The sequence below is a fragment of the Podarcis muralis genome, chromosome 7, assembly GCF_964188315.1.
Source record: "Podarcis muralis chromosome 7, rPodMur119.hap1.1, whole genome shotgun sequence".
In the NCBI taxonomy this organism is placed as follows: domain Eukaryota; kingdom Metazoa; phylum Chordata; class Lepidosauria; order Squamata; family Lacertidae; genus Podarcis; species Podarcis muralis.
In genome coordinates this window covers 51191971-51215911 of record NC_135661.1, presented here as the reverse complement: position 1 = coordinate 51215911, position 23941 = coordinate 51191971, and the positions used below count along the sequence as shown (strand labels likewise).

The 23941-nt window shown below is 43.0% G+C and overlaps 1 protein-coding gene across 1 annotated transcript in view; it reads right to left on the bottom strand.

The window, feature by feature from the left end:
- Positions 1 to 397: 397 nt before the first annotated feature.
- BCO1 (beta-carotene oxygenase 1) overlaps positions 398 to 23941 on the bottom strand; it is a 30452-nt gene continuing 6908 nt past the window's right edge. The window contains exons 3-11 of the mRNA XM_028739605.2: positions 20587 to 20716; positions 18180 to 18327; positions 15319 to 15466; positions 14379 to 14605; positions 12717 to 12974; positions 7437 to 7542; positions 6558 to 6652; positions 4377 to 4488; positions 398 to 1322 (exon numbers count right to left, since the gene is read on the bottom strand). Of these exons, the coding sequence (XP_028595438.2) occupies positions 1126 to 1322; positions 4377 to 4488; positions 6558 to 6652; positions 7437 to 7542; positions 12717 to 12974; positions 14379 to 14605; positions 15319 to 15466; positions 18180 to 18327; positions 20587 to 20716 (1421 nt within the window). The 3' untranslated portion in view covers positions 398 to 1125. The remainder of the gene's footprint in view (positions 1323 to 4376; positions 4489 to 6557; positions 6653 to 7436; positions 7543 to 12716; positions 12975 to 14378; positions 14606 to 15318; positions 15467 to 18179; positions 18328 to 20586; positions 20717 to 23941) is intronic.

Genomic DNA, 23941 nt, shown 5'->3' with positions numbered 1-23941 from the left:
AATGCAATGTTATTTATATGTATTCAGAAGTAAGACTTCTGCATGAGTATTTTGCAGCTTGCAAAATGACAGATGACGTTTGTTAAGCATTTGTGGCAATACTTACCTATTAGGACCTTTTTAAAATCAGACATATTTAAAGTTGAAGTCAAATCATATTCTGGTTTCTTTTGCCCTTGGCTTCAGAACAGTATGTTTAGCTAAGGTTATCTTTATTTTATTACAATATTTTGCTTAATATACCTTAGGGAATACCATATGAGAGAAGTATTTCTGTCTGCGGCATGTAAAATTACTTTTGTCACTACTAATTGTTAGGTTCTTTGGATACGGTGCTTAGTCTTAGCTTGGTTATATTTCTCTTAAACAGAAAAAAAATATATGAGCACAATCTCGCTTCTGCTGAAATAGCAAAGCATAATTTACTTATGAGACAGTAAGGCCAGTAAGCCCACTGAACTTGCATTAGAAGTTCCTAAAGAAAAGATCTAAAAATAAGTACATCTGAAGGATTCAAAGGAAAAAGGCTTGCTTTAAATATAATTACAATATACGGTAATTAAAAATAATATAAAAGCATTCTGGATTTAAACGTTTTTCCACACAGGAAGGAGGATAAGCCTTGCCTTCTTTTGAAATAATACAGAATGTCAGGTCAAGAAATCTTTTAGCACCTTAACTTAACATTTCACTTTGGTTGTTGAATTTAGCAAATGAAGCACCAAAGTAATCAGCTGACAATGAATCTCAAGTGAATTGCGATTAAACACCAGAATTTTTGACAAACTCAGATTATCGAGGGTTTCCTTCTAATTATGTGCTGAACACAATCCTTGAAGATTTCAAACTTTGGAAAGTGTGATTCATGTCGCACACACCACATTGTAAACTCACTTTGTTCAAGCAACTAAGTCGTATGTTCATTGCACAGACATCTTGCAAAGCTTGGCAAAAGCACCCAGAAAATACTGCAGACAGCTTGCACCATATGCCAAGAACCAGGCCATTAGTCCAGCATTGCAGGTAAATATACAGGTGCATGTGCTGAGGACTGGAGTATCACAGCAATTTTTTCAGCAGTGTGCAGCAAGACAATGTTCGGATTATAACATGAAACAGTCTATTTTATTCGTGTTCGTTGTCCAAATCTGCCTCAGGCTCCACTTTCAAATCTTTCTCAGGTATGAAGAGACCATGTAAGTCCAGGTGCAGATCTGTCTTGACCATGGCCCGAGCTATTTCCTTGAACGTTTTGGCATCCAGTATCAGCAGGAAAGGTGGTTTCTGGGGATCTGACGTTACGATGGGTGACAAGATGATACCTAAAGTTGCAACAGAGTATATGCTAAAACAGATTTTCCTGAAATATGGCTTTTCTTTTTTTTTTTTAGAAGATGGGGCAGTGGGGGCATGGAATGGATATTAATTTATGCTTAACTTTTGGAGCTTGCCCTGGCACAGGGAGTTAATAGTTTCCTACTAAACTGCAATGAAAAAGAAAGCACTGTTGCTGCATGGAAGAAATAGCCTGCTGGCCGCTTAAAAAGCAAAAGAATTAACTGGAAACAAGCTAACTGTTATTTGATGGAAAAATCTTAATGATCACTTTAATGGAGTATGTAATGTTAACACTTGGGAATGCAAATGCTTCTTTGATATGATTTTATATGCCCTGCATTGTTTTCTTCACTGATACTCTCTTGTTTGTTTTTCTTATATGTAGCATGCCTGTATGATTTCAGTATTATAAAATTACAATAAAAACATACTCCCCAAGTAAAGAAACTGGAGAGGCCATAGCTCAGTAATAGAGCACCTTCTTTGGATGCAAAAGCCTGTATGTTCAGCTCCTGGTATCTCCAGTTAAAAAGAGAGCAGGTGACTGGGAAGACCCCTCTTTTCCCAAGACCCTGGAGATCAGCTGCCAGTCACAGTTGACAGCCCTGAGGGAGATGGGCAAGTGGTGTAAGGCAGCTTCTTTTTCTGTTATAGCTGTGCTTGTTGTGTTGATATAAACTATTTTTTTAAAAATAAATAAATCCTATGTATTATTATTGTTGTCCCTTAGCCTAACATATCACAGAGCTGTTGTTATGATGATAAAATGGGAGAAAGCCAAATACATCACCCTGAGCTTCTTGAAAGATGTGCAGGGCACACGTGACAAATAAATGCAATGGGGACAGTTGACAAAGGAAAGTGACATGTGTCAAAAGCCGCAATGTGTGGATGTCAAGCTTCCCAATTAAGTCAGCATTACCACAAGTATATAATGGTTCCATGCAGCTTCTTGGAATGGTTTCTCAACATGTGTGCAAATGCTGAGCACTCACTTAAGCAGGAATGTAGCCCAGATTATAAAGACTTGTTTTCAGACTACATTAGCCAACATGCCATGGACTAAGTGAGTCATTGACAAGCCTGCAAAGTTTAAATCCAAAGAGTTGCATTCTGGGACATTATGGTGAAGGGTAGGAAAGAAATTTGAAATAATAATAATAATAATAATAATAATAATAATAATAATAATAATACTTTATAATATTACTTAAGAGATTTGAACCCATGCAAAGTTAATGGCACACATTATTATTATTATTATTATTATTATTATTATTATTATTATTATGTGTTCCTGTAGTGGTTTTCAAACTCTCTAGCTTCAGGGGCACTTTGGCAAAGAACCCCTTGCACATTCCAGCACATTCCAGGGATTGTTCACCCTGATAAGCTTCCAAGGATCAGTTTTGCTTGAAAACTGAAGTTACTGAAATAGGTAGAGAAACTATTAACGATGACTTTTCCTTATAATCTTGAGCAGGAACTTTTGTTTATTAAACTGGATGTTCTCACATCTCCCATCAATACATCAAAAAGCTCCTATGTTGAGGTTTTGTTGGTTTTCAAACATTTACCATGTAATCAGTTAAATGAATATATAATTAAAATGCAGATATTATCAATTAAAATATATTCAATTAGTTAACAGCCTTAGTTACTTATAGCATATATTTATGTCTTGCTCCTATCTGCAGTTCTTCCAAAACAGAACTGGCAGAGTGTGATGAAACAACTGCTGTTGTGTTTGCTGACTCTGCTGTTTAGCTTAGACAAAACAGCCTTAATCTCCAGGACTATTACACAGTTTAAGACGAGGCCCTTTGATGATAAGCCATTCCAATAGGCTGCATGAAAGATCCATTGTACACGCCTCTGTGCCTGTCAAGGCGAAATGTAGCTTTGCTTTGTTCTGAGTTGTGCATTGTCAGTGGATAAGTGAGTTGCATTGTCAAGAAATTTCTACTGGTGATATAAACAAGGTTTAGGGGCTGTTATGGAAGGATGACATGTGCCAATCTAGTCATTAAAAATCCAGTTCTCCATTTCGAGTAGGTATCTTAGTACCTACTCCAGTACCTTAGTAACTGCTCATAAATTCAACACTTCCTATTTGAAAGAATATGAGGTAAATCCATCTGCCTGAGATTCTGGACACTCACTGACTTGCAAGACTGGAAGATAGATTCCCTCTCCTGCACCTAAGAGTTGGTGGCTACTCATCATGTTGGTTATATACTGCTTCCAGGATCAGAGGCAACATGTCTCTGAATACCAGGTCCTATCTGCACTATACCTTAATACAGTTTGTACTTTTGGCATGATGACCAATATATTTTAACAAATAAATCTGACTGGCTCTTGAGTTGGGGTTGTGTTTAGTGGTTTCTTGTTTGGCAGGGGGTTGTTGCTGTTATTGATTTTTTCCCCCCGTATCTTTATTTTTAGATCTTAGGATTTATGTGGAACTTATTTCAGTTTGGTTGTGTACTTTTTGATGTGTTTTATTTATTGTTTATGACCTTTGTTATATTTGTAATATTTTTTCCCCCATGTGGTAAGCCGCCTTGAGCATGGTCCCAACTATAAAAAGGCAGCATACCGATAAAATGATGTATGTATGCATTTGTGATTCCAGCAGAATTTGAGCAGTTTCTTCTCCCACAACAAAACCAGAGAGATAGAAAGGGAGAGAGAAAGCTGGCTGTCTAGTCACTGGTTTTGCAGGTTTCTGTAATGCTCCCAAAGCCTCCCAAACTTGTTTGACCAGAGACAGCAGCAGGATAATAAATGAGCATCTACATCACAGTAAGGTAAACAAGGCCTGTATTATACTACCTTCAAATCCCTTTAAAAAAACTGTTTGCCTCTATTCTTGGTAAAAGCAGCTTCTTAAAGCCTGTTCTATTTGTGAAAGAGAAAGGCTTTAAATTAAAATATTGTTTTTTGCGACTAATAAAATTGCATTCCCTTAAAAATGGGTCTTAACTTTCGCAAATCTTCACACTTTCCCTCATTAGAACCATCATGTCATTTACCATCATCTTCCTCTTTGGCATTAGGACTAGGAACAAAGATTGGTTCAGCTGGCCAGCAATGTTCTTCCTCCCAGTGAAGTGCCGTCTTCGTCAGAGTGTCAACTTTAACTACCTAGGTGAACAAAGAAGAGGGGAAATGCATTGTTATGATAGAATTCTTCAAATATTTTCCTGATTTAGATTTGCATGCCTCCCCAAAATAAAATTAATCCCCATTCCAACTGCCTGACTCAGAGGGAGGGATGCTGCAGCAAATCCCTACCCCCTTCAACGTGTCCGGGGACATCTGAGGAAGACGCAAGACAGCAACGACTTATCAGTTGGCCTGGCTGGAATCTACTAGCATTTTGTTCCTCCCCTCCCAGCTCATGTATTTTGCTTTCTTTTCCCCATTTTTATTTATACTGTGTCTATTAGATTATAAGTCATGATTTTAAACTGTGACCTACCCTGAGCAGAAATGGGGTATATAGAAGTAGTAAATAAAATTATATAGTTTCTTTAAATATATTTATTATTGTTTTAATATTTCATTGTGAGTCACCTTGGAAAGATTTCTATCCTGAAAGGTGAGATTAAAATTACGATTGTAAGAAATAATCAAACAACATACTCATTTAACTTTTCTGTCCAACATCCCCATTATTATTATTTTATGTGTAGAAATATTGAGATTGATTCAGATTCACATTCAAAAGTGAACCTACCTAATTTGCACTTCCTGAAGCAATGCACAAACTGAAACATAAGCATCCTTCAAAGTTTGCACTTTTCTGAATTCTGCAGTGCAGTTCTCAAGCCAAGTAATGTGTACAAAAATGCACATACTGGGGTAATATGTGCATGAAATTGCATATATTACATACAACAATGCATTATATTTGTGGAAACTGCTTTCCCAAAATGTGTGTATTATTTTTATTAAGGCAAAATTGCATATAACATGTCAATTAGACAAAATTTGAACTAAAATGCTAATGAATTTTCATGAGGACTTTAAAAATACACACACTCACAATTGAAAATTGAGTTGGAAATGTGGGGAACTGAACTTAAGATTGGAAAAATGAGAAACTGAGAGCAACTGAAATGGACAGATTTGCCCATCCCTAGATATTATATGTAGACAGAGTACGGCTGCCATATATGTGGATTTTCCTGGATATTACTGGGATTTCAAAGGCAGAATTGATGTTTGGGAGGAATTTCCAAAAGAGAGCACTTTGTCCCGGATCTTAGGCAGGTCAATTGAAAAATTGCATTAAAAAAAAAAAAGCTCAACAACTTTGGGGTTTGTTTAAAAAAGCTCAACAATTTTGGGGGCGTCCTGGTTCGTACTTTTTGAAATATGGCAACGCTAAGATGGAGTCTAGAATACAGGATATGGTCCTGACATATGGATATTACTTCATGGTCCCACTTCCGTATCTCTGGCTTGATCAATAATTATGGAATGAAAGTCACATTTCATGCAACTTTCCAAAGTTGCCAAAATAACTTGGAAAACGTTTGAACTCTGGGTCAGATTTGCTGCTGAAAAAGGAAGTCTATTCTCAGCTCTATTTTCTCCCTATTGTCCTCCTTGACCTTAACTCAGGAAGAAGCAACAGCCTTAATTAAGGGTTAACAAAACATGCATGTCAAGCAAATTTAATTCAGGGCCCTTTGGTTGTTGCTAAAGCTGTGATCTATGCATATAATTGTGTTAGGTGGCATCATCAATTATAAGAGAAAGAAAATAGGCCATGGACAATAGAAACGGACGTGATTCAATGAAGCATCTAAAACAAGGGTGGGGGACCTGTGGCCTTCCAGATGTTGTTGGACCACAGCTCTCATCATCCCTGGCCAATGACCATGCTTTCTGGGGCTGATGGGAGCTGGACTCCAAAATCTGAAGGGCAACAGGTTAGCCACCTTGAATCTAAAGCACTTCTGTGGAGAACCTGAAAGGAAGGAGATGCCACCTCCTCCTTAGGCAGCTTATTTCAAATACTGCCCTGCTTGTACTTAGCTCCCTGGCCTGCAAATGGCAACTGGAGTATCTTGCGAAGTTGTAGGTCAGAGGAAAGGCAGCCTTGGCTTTAAACAGATTTTGTTTAAATAATAAAGTCAGTATAATGTTTATTGGCATTGCACAATGACATGTTATAAGAGGAAGTGTGTTTTTAGACAGCATACCTGTGTGGGAACTGGACTCCATTTAACCTGTGTGGCATAGATATATCTGTATTTTTTGCCATTGTAGTCATAATTGATGCGAGGCAGCTCTATTCCTGCAAGGGAAGTAGAACAATTTGTACTCATAAACAACAAGAGGTAAACAGAATCACTGCTGATATAGGGGTAAATATATTTAAAGAGCCTATAGTATAGAAGATCAAACGTATCCATTTTTAAGGAAATCAGCCCTGAGTGCTCACTGGAAGGACAGATCGTGAAGCTGAGGCTCCAATACTTTGGCCACCTCATGAGAAGAGAAGACTCCCTGGAAAAGACCCTGATGTTGGGAAAGATTAAGGGCACAAGGAGAAGGGGACGACAGAGGACGAGATGGTTGGACAGCGTTCTCGAAGCTACAAACATGAGTCTGACCAAACTGCGGGAGGCAGTGGAAGACAGGAGTGCCTGGCGTGCTCTGGTCCATGGGGTCACGAAGAGTCGGATACGACTAAACGACTAAACAACAACATAGTATTGAATACAGTAAGACTGACTTCCTGTGTAATCCCTCTGGGAGCTGGTCATGTCTGCAACTGTGATCATATCTGGAGTCAAGTTCCTAGAGCATGGGTGTCAACATGGCATCCTCAAAATGTTGTTGGACTTCAACAGCCATTTTCCATGGCATTTGGCCATGCTGGCTGGAACTAATGGAAGGGCACCATGTTAGCTAGCCCTGTCCTATAAGGTCATTAATCATTTCAATGGGCATTTCACAAGGAAGGTGGTGGAATATTTTCAATCACAGTCATATTTTATACATCCCTGAATAGAAATTATGAGACTTAGAAGATGCACTGTGTCTCCCTCCCCACCGGCTACACAATGGCCTCTCACCTTCATATAGTAATTCAGGCTGACAGTAGATGCTTCCATCTTTTTCCTTCACTGCAGTTGCAGTGGTGGATGGGAGCTGGACCAAATTCGAGCCTATTTCTGCCTCCTGAAAGAAAGACATAGTGCAAAGGGTGCATTTCCAGTGCCAAATGAATACATAGGAACCAAGGAACCTGTCTTCTACAGTCAGACCATTGGTCCATCTAGCTTACACACTGACTGGCAGCATCTCTCCAGGATTTCAGACCAGGGTTTCTTCCAGCTTTACTTGGAGATGCTGAGGAAAATATTCAGGACATCCTGCATGCAAAGCAGTCACTCTATCATTAAACTAAATGTAAAATTTGCACTGGGATGTATTTCATAGTATAAAACAGCTCACAAAATTATGAATCGGGATTAGAAGCAACTTGGCTGCAATGAGGCCAATTTCAAACACAGAGATGGGTTATTTTTTAGTAAACCCAATGAGGACTGAGCATGCACAGTAACCATGTAATGCTGAGTGTCACCTGAAAAAGAAAATATCAAGTGACCTGAATCCTGCACTCATCATCTGCAGCCTTATTCGTGTGCCCCCTCCACAAGAGGTCCTGAGAGTGGCAACATGAGAAAGGGCCTTTTCTGCAGTGGCTCCCCATTTGTGGAATGCTCTCCCCAGGGAGGCTTGCCTGGCACCATTATTATATATCTTTAGGTGCCAGGCAAAACCTTTCCTCTATAACCAGACCTTTGGCCTTTAACTATTTAAGTGGGTGGGATATTTTTAATGTAATTCTCTTTCTTTTTGGTTTTAATTTTACCTATGTGGGGTTTATTATCTGGTTGGTTGTAAGTTGCTTTGGGTTGTCCTAGGCGAGATAAGTGACTAACTAATAATAATAGTAATAGTAATGATGATGAAATTGGGTCTGGGATGGAGATGGAATGGCTTGCTGGAGGGAGGGCCCTGGCTGGCTAGACAGCACGCTGAACAGGAGCATACTTATTGAGAGATGATAATACATCAATGTGCAGCAGGATCCTCTTGCCATAGTATAAAAGATTTGAAGGCATTGAGATTTGCTATGCAGATTTTTAAGGGAAAATACTAAAAACAGTTCAGTTTGGCCAAACCCCCTCCCCCGCCCCATGCCTTTCATTCTTTACAGATCAGGAAGGAAGAAAAATATTGAGGGAAACAACTGATGCAATCTCAGTTATTAGTACAGAGCTGTGTTTTCATGGCATTAGTATAGCCCTGTTTCAAAGGCGTAGCAAGGAACACTGTCTCAGCCATTCCACAGTGCGGCAGGCCTAAACTTGTCGGACAGGTTGATGGGCAGGATGAGTTATCCCTACAAAACAAGACAAGGCAGTTTCAGGACTGCTTCAAATGTGATGGGATTCTTGACACAGGTACCACTTCCCTGTTGGAAATCATGTTTATGTCACTTGAGAGCTGGCAGTTAAGACTGTGAACTGGGAAGTCCCCAGGGCAAACCTCACTGCAGCTGTGAACTCACTCAGTGACCTCAAGTGGTGCCATTGGGGTGGAGGGGGGGGAGAAATCCAGGGCTCCACTCAGTAGAAAGAGCACGAGGGTCCCCAAACCCAGCTTGGGTGGCTTCGTACATTTTAAAGAAAGCAGAATAGAAACATAGAAAGCTGTCTTATATGATGTCAGGCCCATCTAGACATCTAAACTGGCAGTGCCTCAGAAAGGGGACATTCCCAACACTGCCTGAAGATTCTTGGGATTGACCTGGAACTTTCTGTGTGCAAGGCAGATGCTGTATCAACATCTAAAGTGGGGTAGCAATAAGGCCATTAAACCCTGAGTCTAAAATTACCAAACTGCACCATCATCTCTTATATCCCTCCACCTACAATTTGATAATAATGCTGGTTGACCTTACAGGGGTGTTTTGAAAGCTACATTACATAGTATTTTGGAGCTCTGCAGTTGGATCTTGGGAGCTCCACAAAACAACTTGCAGGGGCCTGGGTGTGGCCTGAGGACTACAGGTTTGCCACTCCTGGTCTAAATCTTTGTCCTCCGACTTCGGCCCTAATCTGACTCCTCCTCTTGCTTGAAAGAGGAAGTGCTGTAGCTCAGGAGTAAGGTGTCAGCTTTGTATGCAGAAGGTCCCAGGTGTTCAATCCTCGACATCTCCTGGTAGGCTGGGAATGTCTCCCATCTGAAATCCTGGAGAGAAACTGTCAGCCAGTGTAGACAGAACTGAGCTAGATGGTTCAATGGCTTGATTTATACTTAACAGGACAGCTTCCTATGTTCTGATGAAATTGGTACTAGCTGCATAGAGGAAAACATACACATTTATGTACAGCTTCAGTGGGAGGTGATTTAATACAGGAAACCAGCTCAGAGGCAAAGGGTTAGACTTCTCTACTCCCACCTCAATCCAATTAACCCCTGCCTCCAGATACCTTTTAAGAAACAAAGAAACACAAAATTGCAGGGCATTCCAGTCTTGCAACCGCCACGCAACATGCAGTTTGATCCTGGCGATAATAAATGCTGATAAATTTTGGTGAAGTGTTTTGCACTCCCTCAAGTACTATAATAAATGCTATGTAGTATTACACCATCTGTATTTACTTTGCTATTCAGATGCACAGGCTCATGTAATAGATGTTGCAGCTGCCCTTGGTTGCCACAGCCCACTGAGGTTCCCCAGCGCATATACATGCAGCTAAACAGACACATGTGCATTTGTTATGTATGACACACAAGCCACTCCCATGCCAGTGCCCCACTCTTCAGAAACATGAAGAAATACATTTCAAGTTACCTTAGAATTAACCAAAATGTGATCTTATTCCCTCTCCTCATTCTTATACAAATGGGATCTAATAAACAATTTAAAAACAATGGACAGTTTTTTCATGAACATACCTCACACTGCATTCACTTAAACTCATGTTTTTAAAAATAAATCTGTTTTCTGGTATATTTACTTGCAGTGTGCAATGCAGCCGGGAGACCTCTCAGAAAATGTAATTCTCAAGCAAAGTAGAGAAGGGTTACATCCATACTATAACATTAAAAGCACATGGCTTGCCCCAAAGAAACCTGGGAACCGTAGTCTACCCCTCATGGAGCTACAATTTTTGGCATTTTTAACAAACTCCAGTTGTCAGGATTGGGGGGAGGAATAATGTGCTTTAAATGCACGGTATGGATGTGACCTTGAAAGAAAATGTGGCACAATGGACCAGCCCTGTTAAACAGGGCAAAGCGGCTGCCTCAGGTGGTGGATGCTGAGTGGCGGAGGAAAGTGGCAACAGACTCCATCTATCCTTCCAGAGGCCCCTCCTTCTAGCCATCTGCTTCCATTGGAGGATGGAGCTATGTGGGTCACATTTTGCACCTTCTCAACTAGGCTGCTGCCCTTAAGCACTGTGGCAGACATTGTCCCATTGCTAATGTTGGAGTAAGGTTGAACTACCATTCCAGTCAGCTTCTGAACCTGCAATGATGTTCAGTGATGACTGTTGCCCATTGGGACTGGTAGATTAACAGCAAGGAAGCCAGCAGTAGGTGGAGCCAGAGCCAATGAAAGGCGGAGCCAACTCTCCTCCTCTCTGCTGAATTCTACAAGGGGCACCTCAGAGTAAGCTGCTGGGAAGTGCTGCCCACTGGACTGTGCACAAGTAAGAAGGCAGGCATATAGGGGTTGGCTGAGGGTAGTCTGAAATTAGAAGGTCAATGTCCCATTAACCCCAATGGATCCGGTTCCAGTGATGGTGGGGCGCTCTCTTCCCTTCTTGATCCGCCCCTCCCTGCACCTGCAGTTCACTTTTAAAAAACGGTTCATGCAGTTATGAATGTCATGGATAGTATGTTCCTAGTTTGGTGCTTATGGTGTTGAGACCTGGGAAGTAGGACCTGGGGGCAGGAGGGAGTGGGAAAGAGTGGAGTTAGGATTTTGTGGGACAGAAAGCCAGGCAAGAGAGACTGCATGGGGAAAAGATATTCTCCCAAGTTGGGCTGATGGGTGTGTGGATATATGTGTGATTTCCACATAGATCAGCCAAAACATTGGCTGCCAGAATTATACAAACGTTGTGCAGTATAAGTAAATAATGCAATGAATTAATTTCATTATTTGGCTTACCTGGGTTGTGCCCAGGTCATTCAGAAGGCAACGTGCTTCTGACAATGTTTTCTTTTGGCTGACCCAGAAAACAAGCCAGGTCAGCTGGAGATTGTGGAAGGAAATGCATACCGTCTCAATGATTCACCCACAGAGCCCAGGTCTCAAAGCCAGCCCAATACATTTTGTTGCCTGAGGCACAGGACAGCATGGTTCACACATGCACCCATTCCACATATAGCAGCGAATCCTATTTCAGTACTAGCAACTGGGCACTGCTCTGCCCTGGAGGGAGATAAGTGGGGTGGAGGGCAAGCTTTGTGATGCACAGCTCTCTTCTCCAACAGAAGGGTATGGTCAGGGAGCTCAGGAGGAATAACTGAGGACCACCAACTGCCTCCCAGCATATGCTGCCTGAGATAGTCACCTCACTCTGACTAATGGTTGGCCTGGATCTGCCAGGTCTTAACTACCAATGATTTGGGGAGGAAGTGTAATGTAAGCATTATCAACTATATCAGGCATGCTGCCCCTTTAAGAGAAATAGCTATGGCCCGGAGCCCAGCTCCTAGAGAGCTGATTCAGAGGTGTGGCCTGGCTGGAGAAGTTTGTCACTACTTTCTGTAGTGCCCCAGGCCTCATCAGAATTTTCTTTTGTGTGCTACCATTAATTCAGCTTATAGTGAGTTTCCATGTACGCAGCAGAAGACATTGCAGGGAGCACCAGAAAGTTTTATATAAGACTGTTCCTGGGGAAACATGACATTCTAGAAGAGTACTGTTATCTAAGGTTGCATCCAGATAACCTGTTTATTGAGCATTCATCCTGATTTCTTTGCAGAGATGTTAGATGATGTGTCAAGCAAAGATGCATTTTCCCGTCACTTTGCTTATTGTAAAATGTGAATTTGTTGTGTAAGAACTCCAAAACGACTTTGATTTTGCAATCTGAATTTCACTGTATGCGATTGAATCCCATCCCAAAGTAGCAATAGTCTGGAAATGTCCCTACTCAAACGATCTAACATGTAAGTTTGCATTTTGCAACATGTAAGTTTGCAACATGTAAGTTTGCATTGCATTGCCTTGACAAAACTTGCCCTCTCTGTTCTTACGCTTGTAGATGCTGTGTTCACCATTGCTATGTGAATCAGAACCAAAAGATACAGTTTAGAATTACCTTGTCATATTGCAGAGGAATCACAAATCGCTTGCAGGTTGGTATAGAATTGAGTTTGGTGTTGTTTTCAAAGTTACCGTCCAGGTTTTTTAAATAAAACATCTGGTACAAGCTATTGTCTTTATAGGAGATGATGTCGAAAACCACATGGTCCTCCTCCTCGTAAGCATTCACGTGGTGAAAGAGGACCATGGCATCCGTGTAAAACTTGGCAGACACAGGTTTCTTGGTCCTTTTGTCAATAAGGTGGATCCAGGTCTACAAAATGGCAACACAACTTCTGGTTAAGAATGTTGCTGTCATAAAGATGGAAATTACATTACGCAATCAGACTGAATAATTCTGCATTTTCATTTTAGATACTTTGCTTTAAAAACTGTATATAGATTGTATTTTATTTTATGTTGTCTGCTGTTCTAACCCAACCTGGGACTGCTGTTTGAAAGGCAGCATATAAATCTCAATAGTTATTTATTTATTTATTACATTTATATTCCATCTTTCCTCCAAGAAGCTGAAGATGTGTATATTGTTCTCCCCTCCCTGCTCTGTCCTCACGTTGTAGGGTAGGCTAGGCTGACAGACTGTGACAGGCCCAAGGTCATCCAATGAGCTCAATGGCTAAGTCAGAGTTTTAACCCATGAAGAATAATGCCAGATTAAAGGGAGGAGTGGAATACGAGCTGACATTTTAATGCCAATGACATCAAGTCCTGGCTGGGGCTGATTGGAACTACAGTTAGCGATGGATGAAAGTGTCCATTTCAGCTTACCTCAACTTCTCATTGTTCCAGTCTTAAATTCACTTCTCTGCATGTCCTCAGCAGCTTGTAATTTTTATTTTAATCCTCATGAAAACTCATTAGCATATCTGATTTTTCTGGTAATATACACATTTTTGAATGTAGTTCTGAACATATATAATGCTTTTTTTTTGCTATTTTCATGAAAATGTGCATTTTAAATTGCACACTTTCCTGCAAATATATGCATTTTTTAAAAAAAACAACATTACTGGGTTGGAGAACCGCATTGCAAAATTCATAGATATGTGCATTTTGAAGGTTAATTGTGTTTCAGTTCATATATTGGTTTGCAGAGTGCAAATTAGCTGGCTTCCCATTAAAATGCAAACAGAATCAAATCTCTTCTCCATCCTAAGTTGTGGTCTAAAACATCTGAAGAACATCAGGTGAGGAAAGGCTGTTTTAGTCAGTGTTGGGCTTTTTATATTGTTACCAGCTCTGGATATATAATTTTAAAAATAAAATAATGGAATCCAATGCAAGGAAATAAACTTCCAAATATTAGTCAGACAACATGCAGATGTGAGCACCTTATACTGCAGAGGTGACAGCCAAGACTGCGCGAATGTACTTCCAGGGGTTTATTGATTTCAGAGTCATCACATCAAGAAAACTCACTTAAGCAAACAGCCTGCAAATTGTTGCTTAGCCATGTTCTCAGGAAAATATGGGCTTTGGCACTTGCAATTTAATGTGAGGTGCGGCATTCCAAAAGAAATGTTCATGCTAATAACAAATAATATGTTGGATGGAGTAAGGGAGCTGTATAAAACTAATAGGCAGTTACAGAAAATTCACTACTGCTGTACTCAGCAAGAAAGGAGGGGGTGGGGGAAAGGTGTATATATATATATACCTTGTCATCCTTATGGAACACGAGGCATGAGGCCCAGTTCACCCCTCTGATGTAGGCTGTTGCCATCTTGAGTATATCCAGTTTGAAGGGCTGCTCTATAAAGAGGATGTAATTTTCCGAAAGGCCGAAGCTGTGGTAATAGCTTGGGTGGAGCAGGGAGCGAGAGGGGATGGAACACATGACTTCCAGGTGTTTCAGGCACGACTTCTTTTTCCTCTTTTCGCTTGCTAAATAAATAAATAAAAAGAACACATACACCGAGGGTTGTCAACATTTTGGGGCATGTGAGCTCTTCTGCAAACCAGAGAACTGCCACACCAGTTCTTCCCTTACAATCGCACCCCCTGCCATAATGAGACTTGAATAATGCTTTCTATCAGCTACAGAAGTTTTCTTTCAAGCATGAATTTAGGGGGGGGGGGGCAGGAAAACAACCCTTTAGTAGGGAAGGAACAAATCCGTCAATTTCGGTTTCTCTCAGTTTCTTATTTCCCCCCAATCTTAAGTTCAATTTTGTATGCTATTTTCACAACAGTGTGTATTTTTATGCACACTTGATCGAGCACATGCATTTTTGTACACATAACAGCTGCAGAACTGCACTGCAAAATTCAATAAAGTATGAATTCTTAAGGATGGCTCGGTTTGAGAAGTGCACATTAAAATGCAGATTCAAATTCATCCTTCATCCCCTACACACACAAACACACCCTGCTCACCCACACATGGTCATTTTTTTATTCGTAGACCACCTACCCATACAACATGGTTGTTCCCTTGCTATGATCCTGGTTAAAATGCCCCCCAAGCTGCTACTTCTGTTAGGAGAGGAAGAGTCTCTGGTGTTCTCCAAGCACAACGTGTTGTACAAATCCACCTGATCCTGCTTTATTTCGCATTAATAAGGCGCTCAGAGATGCCAGCTCCTTGTGCCTCTTACCTGGTGCTGAAGAAGGGATCTTAAAGATAACATATTTTGTCTTCCCCTTATCCACAATGGAGGTACCCATATTGAGAACATTTCCAGCACTGTCATAATGGGGATGGGATGTTGACAGATTGATGGCCACGTACTTGGTGTAGTCAACCTACCGCAGGAGAGCAAAAGAAGACAGAAGGATGATGGGATGTGTTAATGATCATAATTCACATCCCAGAAAGTGTTAAGGAATCTGTTCAGGGGAGGCTGGTCCATTAGAGCAAACAGAACAGCGCCCCACCAGACTCACGTCTACCCGCATGCAACTCCCACCTGCCTCCCTTCCTACTTAACTAACAGTTCAGAGGGTGGCACTGGCTGCTGCCTTCCTCTTCCTTAGCCTCAGTGTTGCCCTTGTAGAACTCAGGAGGAATACATTAGCCCTGCTAACATTGGCTTTGGCTCCACCTACTGTTTGCCTCCTTGCTTTCTGTCCTACCAGTCCTAATGAGCACCAGCCTTCACTGAACCTACGGCTACCCTTGCCAAGGATTCTGTTGGGCAATTCACCAGGAAGAGCAAAGACTAAAACAATGGTATTTAACCTGTGGCCTTTAGCTTAATTTCACGGAACAGGAAAGGATGGAGGGAAAGGTGGGATTGGTGGAGAGAGAGAAGGAATGGCCCAACCAATTTGGGCTCTGGCCTCATCCAATGCTAGCTACAGCACCAGACATTTGGACTTTAAAAGATTAAAATGGCAGTGGGCCACAAGGGTTCCGTCCAGACCGTCACTATTTTGGTGCATGAGGTTCAGTCACAAACTCACTATTGTAAAGATGAACTTTTTGCAGCAATGAAAGGGATAGAAAAGTGCCCTGGAAAATGTGGGGCAACAATTGCCAGGTGGGGCATCATAAACATGCCCACAAATGAATCAAGATGGATGCTCCATAAACAAGCCCTCTGGCGGTGACCACTGATGGCTGCATGACTGAATTATAGGATGATATGGAAGGCTCACTTTATCTAATCCAAAGTATAATTCATGCAAAAAGACAACTGCACCCCACTGTGACAGGATCCACTAAACCTAATTACACCTGACAGATTCATCTGCATTGGCCAAGGTTGTAAGATTTATGAGGACAATTAAGTATGATGATAATCAATGCTGGGACTCAGTGGCAGAGCTGAATCATGTTTGCTAGCTCCAGTCCTGACATCGATGCATTGAACAGCTCTTGTACACAGAGCATATGGACACACAGTTTGGAGATGCTTGGCTCTGTGTAGAAGAGAAAATCCATATGTAGAGATCAAGGGTCTGGCCAGGAGGTGGCATCCCCCACTCCCAGGTTTAGTTGTTTTCAGAGTGCTATAACGAGACATGAATAAAGAAATGTTGAGAAAGGATCCAGTCCTGGGAATTAAGTCCCACTGAAACTGTGATTGGCCTTACTTCTCAGCAAACACGTATAGGATTGCACTGAATGGTACACTGGAAGCAGGGATGGGCAGAAGGTAGATGTCTGGGTGATTTGCAAGGGTTTCAAACTCTCAATTTGTCTAACAACAGCAACAGCTAAAAAGTATTTTCCCCTCCTAATTTAGGCTGATGAAAAGGCATGCTTGGAATAAAGCCTGAAGTGGATTTTTGTGTGAAAGGACTTGGGAGCCTGGTTCTGGAAGGAGCTTGTGTTGAGAGACACCCGCTTCCTTTCTTTTGCCTGTTCTCAGATTGGTTTAGCAATTGATCCCTCTTCCTAGGGAATTCTGAAAACTATAGCTTTGTGAAGGGAATAGGGTTCGCCTAACAACTATCAGTAGCCTTAACAAACTACAGTTCCCAGGATTCTTTGGGGGAGGCCATGATTGTGGTACAATAGTGCAGATGTGGCCCAGCGCAGTGGGGTCTCCTACACAAGTTCCTTTGGAATTAGGTTTCCAACTACAGTGGTGCCTCGCAAGACGAAATTAATTCGTTCCGCAAGTCTCTTCGTCTTGCGAGTTTTTCGTCTTGCGATGCACGGTTTCCCATAGGAATGCATTGAAAATCAATTAATGCGTTCCTAGGGAAACCGCCTTCAGACCAGGTCCGGGGACAGTCTGTCCCCCGACCTCTTCTGAAGGCTGGGGGGGGGACAAGGGCCTTTCTTCCCACCCCCAGCATTTTAAAAAACCCCGGGACAGCGGAGGACGTCTCCGCTGTCCGGGGCGATCTTAAAATGCTGGCGGGCGGCATTTTAAAATCGCCCCGGGACAGCGGAGGACTTCTCCGCTGTCCGGGGCGATTTAAAAGCCCCTGGGAAGGCAGGCAGGGGGGACAAAGACTTTTGCCCCCGCCTGCCTTCAGAAGAGGTCCAGGAACTCGTTCTGATGCCGGGCGGCGGGGGGAGGCGTTCCTGCCCCGCCGCCCGGCATCGGGGCATCGTTCCGAAGCCCGGCGGCGGCGAGAGGAGGTGTCCCCGCCCCGCCGCCAGGCATCGGGGCATCGTTCCGAAGCCCGGCGGCGGCGAGAGGAGGTGTCCCCGCCCCGCCGCCAGGCTTCGGAGGAGGTCCGAGGACAGCGGGGAAGACGCGCTGCGCTTCCCCGCTGTCCCGGAGATTTCCCTATGGGCTGTCGTCTTGCGAGGCAAGCCCATAGGGAAATTCGTTTTGCGAAGCGCCTCCAAAACGGAAAACCCTTTCGTCTAGCGGGTTTTCCGTCTTGCGAGGCGTTCGTCTTGCGAGGTACCACTGTATACCCTCTGTATCTGTCAAATCATCTCCTTGCAGCAAAGCGATTTATCATTTGAGGTGCATTTTTACCAACTCCACCATTGCTCTCATTTTCTGGCCTTTTGCCTTATGAGGTCTACTCATAAGACACCAATGCTTACCTTCTCCATGGTTTCCAGAGTCCGAGGATTGATTTTCCTAATGAAATTAACCTCACTTGTAGCGTAGTAATCGTCACCATTTCTCATTATGTTGATGAGACAATTGTCTGTGAACTCAGGTATTGTGTGGGATAAATAACAGAATGCCCTGTGGTCAAGGGGAGGGAGGGGAAATTGCATCACAGTGATAATCTTTCCTATCAGCTTCACCAAGAAACATCTTTAAATGCCAAGAAAATGTGAAAAACTGGTTTGGTACATATGCATGCACATTATTTGGTTAGACAATGTGTGTTAATCTGCAACTGAACTTGTAAATACACCACATTCAATAGGATGGTACTTCAGGCAGCAACTAAATTCTACCTATGGCTCCGGCCTGGTGCTGCTCAGATGTTTTGGACTATGATTCCCATCAGCCCAAGCCACCAAGGCCAATGGTCAGGGATGGTGCAGTTGTTTGTCCAAATCATCTTGAAGACACTAGGTTGGGGGAAGACACCTGTGATAGGTCATTCACACATGCAAGGCATCACTTGTACAATACTCAAGGGATGGTGTGTTTGTGAATTCGGCCTATTGGTGGATTAAATGTCATATATTTTATTTATTGGACAATTTTTACACTAAAAAGTGTCAAATCGACTTGATAAAGTAAAAATACAACACACAGAAGCAATTTAAGGCCAGAAAAAATGAGAAACACTGGCAATGTAATATACATAAGATGCTAATCGAAGGACCAAGGAGCACCACCATAGGAGGCAACATCAGTTAACCAAAGGCCCGGATAAACAGAGAGGGCTTAGCCTGGCACCTAAAAACTGACAAAGATGGCACCAGGTGTGTTGAGCTAAGAACAGCATTCAGTAGATACTCTGGTGTGTCCTGTATGCCATGTTGCTAGTATCTACTAATTTTTTGAAATTCTGAATAATGGACTGTTGGGTAGCGAGGATGTCACATTCCTCTACTAACATCAGCAAAATGCATGTTGGAAAGCACCCAGGTATCTTTGTGATGCTGAAACATAAACACACATTTCCCAGCTTAAGTAGTGACGCTTGGTATCAAGGATGAGGAGCCTCTGGCTTTCCAGCTGCTTTGAACTACAACTCCCATCCTTGGCCATTGCCATGATGGCTAGAGCCAATGGGAGTTGGATTCCAAAATCATCTGAAGGGCCATACATTCCCCACTCTACTTTATATGTCACATGTAATTGTAATCAAAGATAGGGGAGGGGTCAGGAACTTCTGGCTCAAGGGTTCTATGTGACCCAAAGGGCCTCCCCCTCTAACTCACAGCCACTTCCCAGGCCTACTTCCCCTCCTCCATCTGCCTCTCCTCCTAGGCCCCCTTTTCTTTGTTGTTGAACTGTTTCCCTCTGATCAGCACAAGTGGAATAGTAGAGAGGGGAGGTGTAGACTCAGCTGATTGGTGGCAAATAGTATTTGTATCTGACAGGTATGCAGAGCTTGCATTACAATTTAATCATTGTGACCTGGGCAAAATTCAAATTCCTGCATTTGTTATGTATGCAGAGGGAGGTGGAGACATCTGAGTCAATGAAGGTGGGAGAGGAATCCTGTTCTCATGTAGGTATTTTTAAGGTGGCTGGACAACAATTTCCTTCGTTAAACCTATAGCTAGAGGTTAATAGCCCATAATGGTTCATTGTGGTCCACTGTCAACTGAAGGGGCAGGTGTCTGTGTATATATGAAAAGCAGCACTTTGTAAGGACGCATTACATTCATAAGTAAGTAGAATAGGGAGAGTAGGGACGAGTGTGCCAACTCTGTGCCGTGACAGTGGCCTGGTTCACATGTAATGCTAAGCCATGGTTAATGGTAAACATCATTAATAAACAGCAGTTTTACATAATGTTAAGCAATAGTTTAATAAACCATAGTTTAGCATTAGGTGCAAACCAGGCTAGTGTCAACTTCCATGAGTTGTGAAGTTGACCATCTGCAGCTTGCTGTAGCTCAGTGGCAGGGCATCTGCTTTGCAATGAAGAAGGTCCCAGGATCCATCCCTGGCATCTCCAGGTAGGCCTGGGAAAGACTCTTTGCCTAAAACCCTGAAGAGCTGTGGCCACTCAGTGTAGATAATACTGACCTAGAGGGACCAATGGTCTGTTTTAGTAAGGCAGCTTCTTATCTTCCTATGAGCCTAGAAAATCAGGGTTCTATATTGCATGGGGCGTTTCCCTGAGTACAGGAGGCTCTGTGCTGCAGATGGTTGCCCTCCCACTCATGCAAGGTAATGGGGATGGTGACAAGAGGGTGGGCAGAGGGCAACCCTGGTTCCTTCCGAAGGACCTGAGAGAAGGGGCACTGAGGAGCTAGGCCTCAAAGGGAAGCAGGGAAGAGCATCACATTGTGTATAGAAAGAATTGCTTACTTGGCAAATATATTTTTACATGGATCTGGATAAGCCATCGTTCCAAATTCTGACACCACGATTCGGTTTGCCTCAATATTGCAATTGTATGTGTCGCTGCGGAGGTATTTACTTCGATAGAAAACTTCACCTGATAAGAAAAGAAAAGAAAAGAAAAAGCTTTATATGCACACGTAATCCTACACATGGATTGATTAATATGGTCCCAATTTCCCACTCATTATGCAAACTGAATTTGATACTTTTGTATAAAAGGCACACCTTAGTTTGACCTCAGCAGACATAGTTCTAAGCATGATTTTGGGACCACATATTAAGGACAGGAGAAGAACCCTGTTGGGTCGGGCCAAAGGGCCGTCTAATTCAGCATCCTGTCTTCACAGTGGCCAACCTATGGGAAGCCTGCAAACAGCGCTTGAGCTAGAGGTAGGGGAGAGATTAAATGCACTTCACACTTAAAGGTGAGTCGGATGTTGTTGGACTCCAGCTCCCATCAACCCCAGCCAGTGGGGCCAATAGGAATAGCAGTCCAACAACATCTGGAAGGCATCACATAGGCTATCCCAAATATTTGCTATGAAAAAGACAAAAGAAATCTCATGATGCAGGACAAGGGTTAGAATCATAGAATTGTAGAGATGGAAGGGACCCTGAGAATCATCTAGTAATTGCCTCCTGCAATTACAGGAATATGCAAATGTACCATATGGGGATTGAGCCTGCAACCTTAGCATCAGCACCATTGCATGTCAAGGCCCCGAGCCCTCCTCCATAATAATAAAACACACGGCCACCAGTATTTCAGGTTAATGGGATAATTAAGGCCACAACTTTATTGGTTACAGAATATGAGTGGTATTGGCTTAGGCATTGGAATTGAACCGACTATATCTGACCCCTGCCTGCCATGCAGGTAGGCTAGTAAGGGTCAACCACCAGTAGGAGGAGCCCTGTTGATGTACATCAACTGAGAGCTCCCCTAGGGTCCCTGATGGGGTCGTGGCATGGCCCTAGCCCATACCCAGGCTTCGGACAAGATCCACTCCCCCCCCCAGATCCCTTAAAGAGGAGGGGCAGGTAAACCAGGTTTTACCAATGCCTAACCGCAAGTTGCAAGCGAAGGCAACCGGCTGCTTCAGCACCCAAAAGAGGCAGAAACAAAGAAAACTACCACTTGTTTATGCAGTGAAGTGGGAAGCTAAGGCAAGCAGAACGGGAGCAGCGGCAGAGATCCGACGAAGAGGTAAGAAGGGAGAACCCCTGGCTGCGCGGCTGTTTAAATAATGCAAGCCACGCCCCCCAGCCAGCCAGATTGGTCGGCCGGGGGGCGTGACGCAGCCAGGACTCCCTGTGACGTAGGCGGCATCGCCACGCCCCCCACTGTACAAGGGGAGAGTGCGTGGCCTGCCTGCAACACCGCCCCCCTGGGAGGGGGAGTGGCCTGCTCTAACCGACTGAGCTATCCAGGTTGTGTAAGAAGGTACTGGGTCTAGAAAAGGTTAGAAGCTTTTATAATCAAAGCACACAAAGGCATTTGTTTCAGAACAAGGAAGAAAACCCAAAACAATTCCAGATCGGCTGGGCCTGCCAATGACCCTGATTAGAAAAATCAAACTTCACTTCACTTCACTGGCTGTGTTGTAAAAATGCAAATTGCAGAAACACGTTTACAAACTAAAGAAAACACCAGAATAAGAATATGATAACAGTGAAATCCCAAATAAAGACAGCATCTGCTGTCCTGGAAGCACACAAACTCTTCAAGCTTGTGCTGTGTTAAACAGAAAGCACAGAGTGGTTACTTTTCAGGTGTTCAGAATTGTGGCAAAGGTCAGACCAGAAGTAATTGGGAAGGCAGAGAAAAGGATCATGTGAACGATTTGCTCCTCACCAAGCCAAGGTCACTTTGTTTTGGCTGCTGCTACTCCCCGTATTGGGGTCATTCATTACTATATAATGAATAGGCTGAAGAGTGAAACCTGTTTCACAAGTGGCCTACTTTCGTGCTTGGCTTCAGAAGCTAAAAAAAACTGCAGAAGGGCAGACTTTAAGTCACTGAAAACTAGGCTAATGTAGCATGTTGCCCTTTTACCTTTGGGAAACCCATCAGATCTTGTGTGCATCACCATAAAGGTGAATCTTATAGATTTTTTTATGGGCAGCCTGGCATTCCCTGGAGCTACACCCAGCCTCCATAAAGAGGCTTCTACTTCATGGTTTGAAGCAGGAAGGAAAGAAATCACCAGTGCAGACCTGCTTCCCTGGACAAGCCTGTTGGTCATGGAGCAGAGTTAAGACCTCAGCAACTGGGTTCAGAAGCTCAGAGAAAATGCTGTTAACCACCTTCTCCAACCTGGTGCCCTCCGGATGTTTTGGACTACATCCAAATTGCCTAAGCCAGCATGGCCCAAGGTCAAGGATGATGGGTAGTCCCAAACAGCTGAAGAGCTGTACAAGACTGGGAAATTCATGACCCTCCCATCACCCCTTGGCCATGCTGGCTGGGCTGATGGGACAGGGGTCCCACAACATCTGGAAGGTCAAAGGTTCCACATCCCTGTTTAAAATAATGCACTGACTTTTAACCTAAAAGGCAAGAGCAGAGAAAACGCTGTGCCTCTTAACATACTTCCCTTTATCACGTGGAAGTGAAAGTCACTAAGTACCTTCCCACCATCACATGTGCAGTTCAGAAGCTGTCTTATTCCAGTCAGAATATTTGTCCTCTAGCCTAGCAGGCAATTCCACAGGCCAGACTTTGCCAACCTTCAGGTGTTTTGGACTATAACTCCTAACAACCCCCAACTGATGGCTGGTAGCATCTCTCTAGGGTCTCAAGAAGAGGTCTTGCCCATCACTTGCTACCTGAGCAAATATTTGAAGATGCCAGGGATTGAATCTGGGACCTTCTGCACCCAAACAAGCTGTTCTTCCACTGGGTTGCAGTTCCTCCTTTAAAATGCACCAGGGTGTAAGGAAACAGGATCTAAGTCATAAGCCCAAACAGTGCTAGATATTTATAATGTATGCTAAAGAAAGGGAGTGCCTGGCGTGCTCTGGTCCATGGGGTCACGAAGAGTCGGACACGACTAAATGACTAAACAACAACAAAGAAAGGGAGATTGCCATCACTGGATCTGAAGTTGAGAAGCTTTTTCTTTGGATTAGATCTCAGCTTCTCCCCTAAACTCGCATTCACTGTCCAACAGTGGCTAGCCAATGCCTCTGGGAAACATCCATGCAGAGCTTGACAGAGATAGCCATGACCTGTTGCCCACAAAAGCTTTAGCACATTAATTATGGCATGTCTCTGGCATCACAAATGACTAATGCATTTATTGTGGCATAAGACACC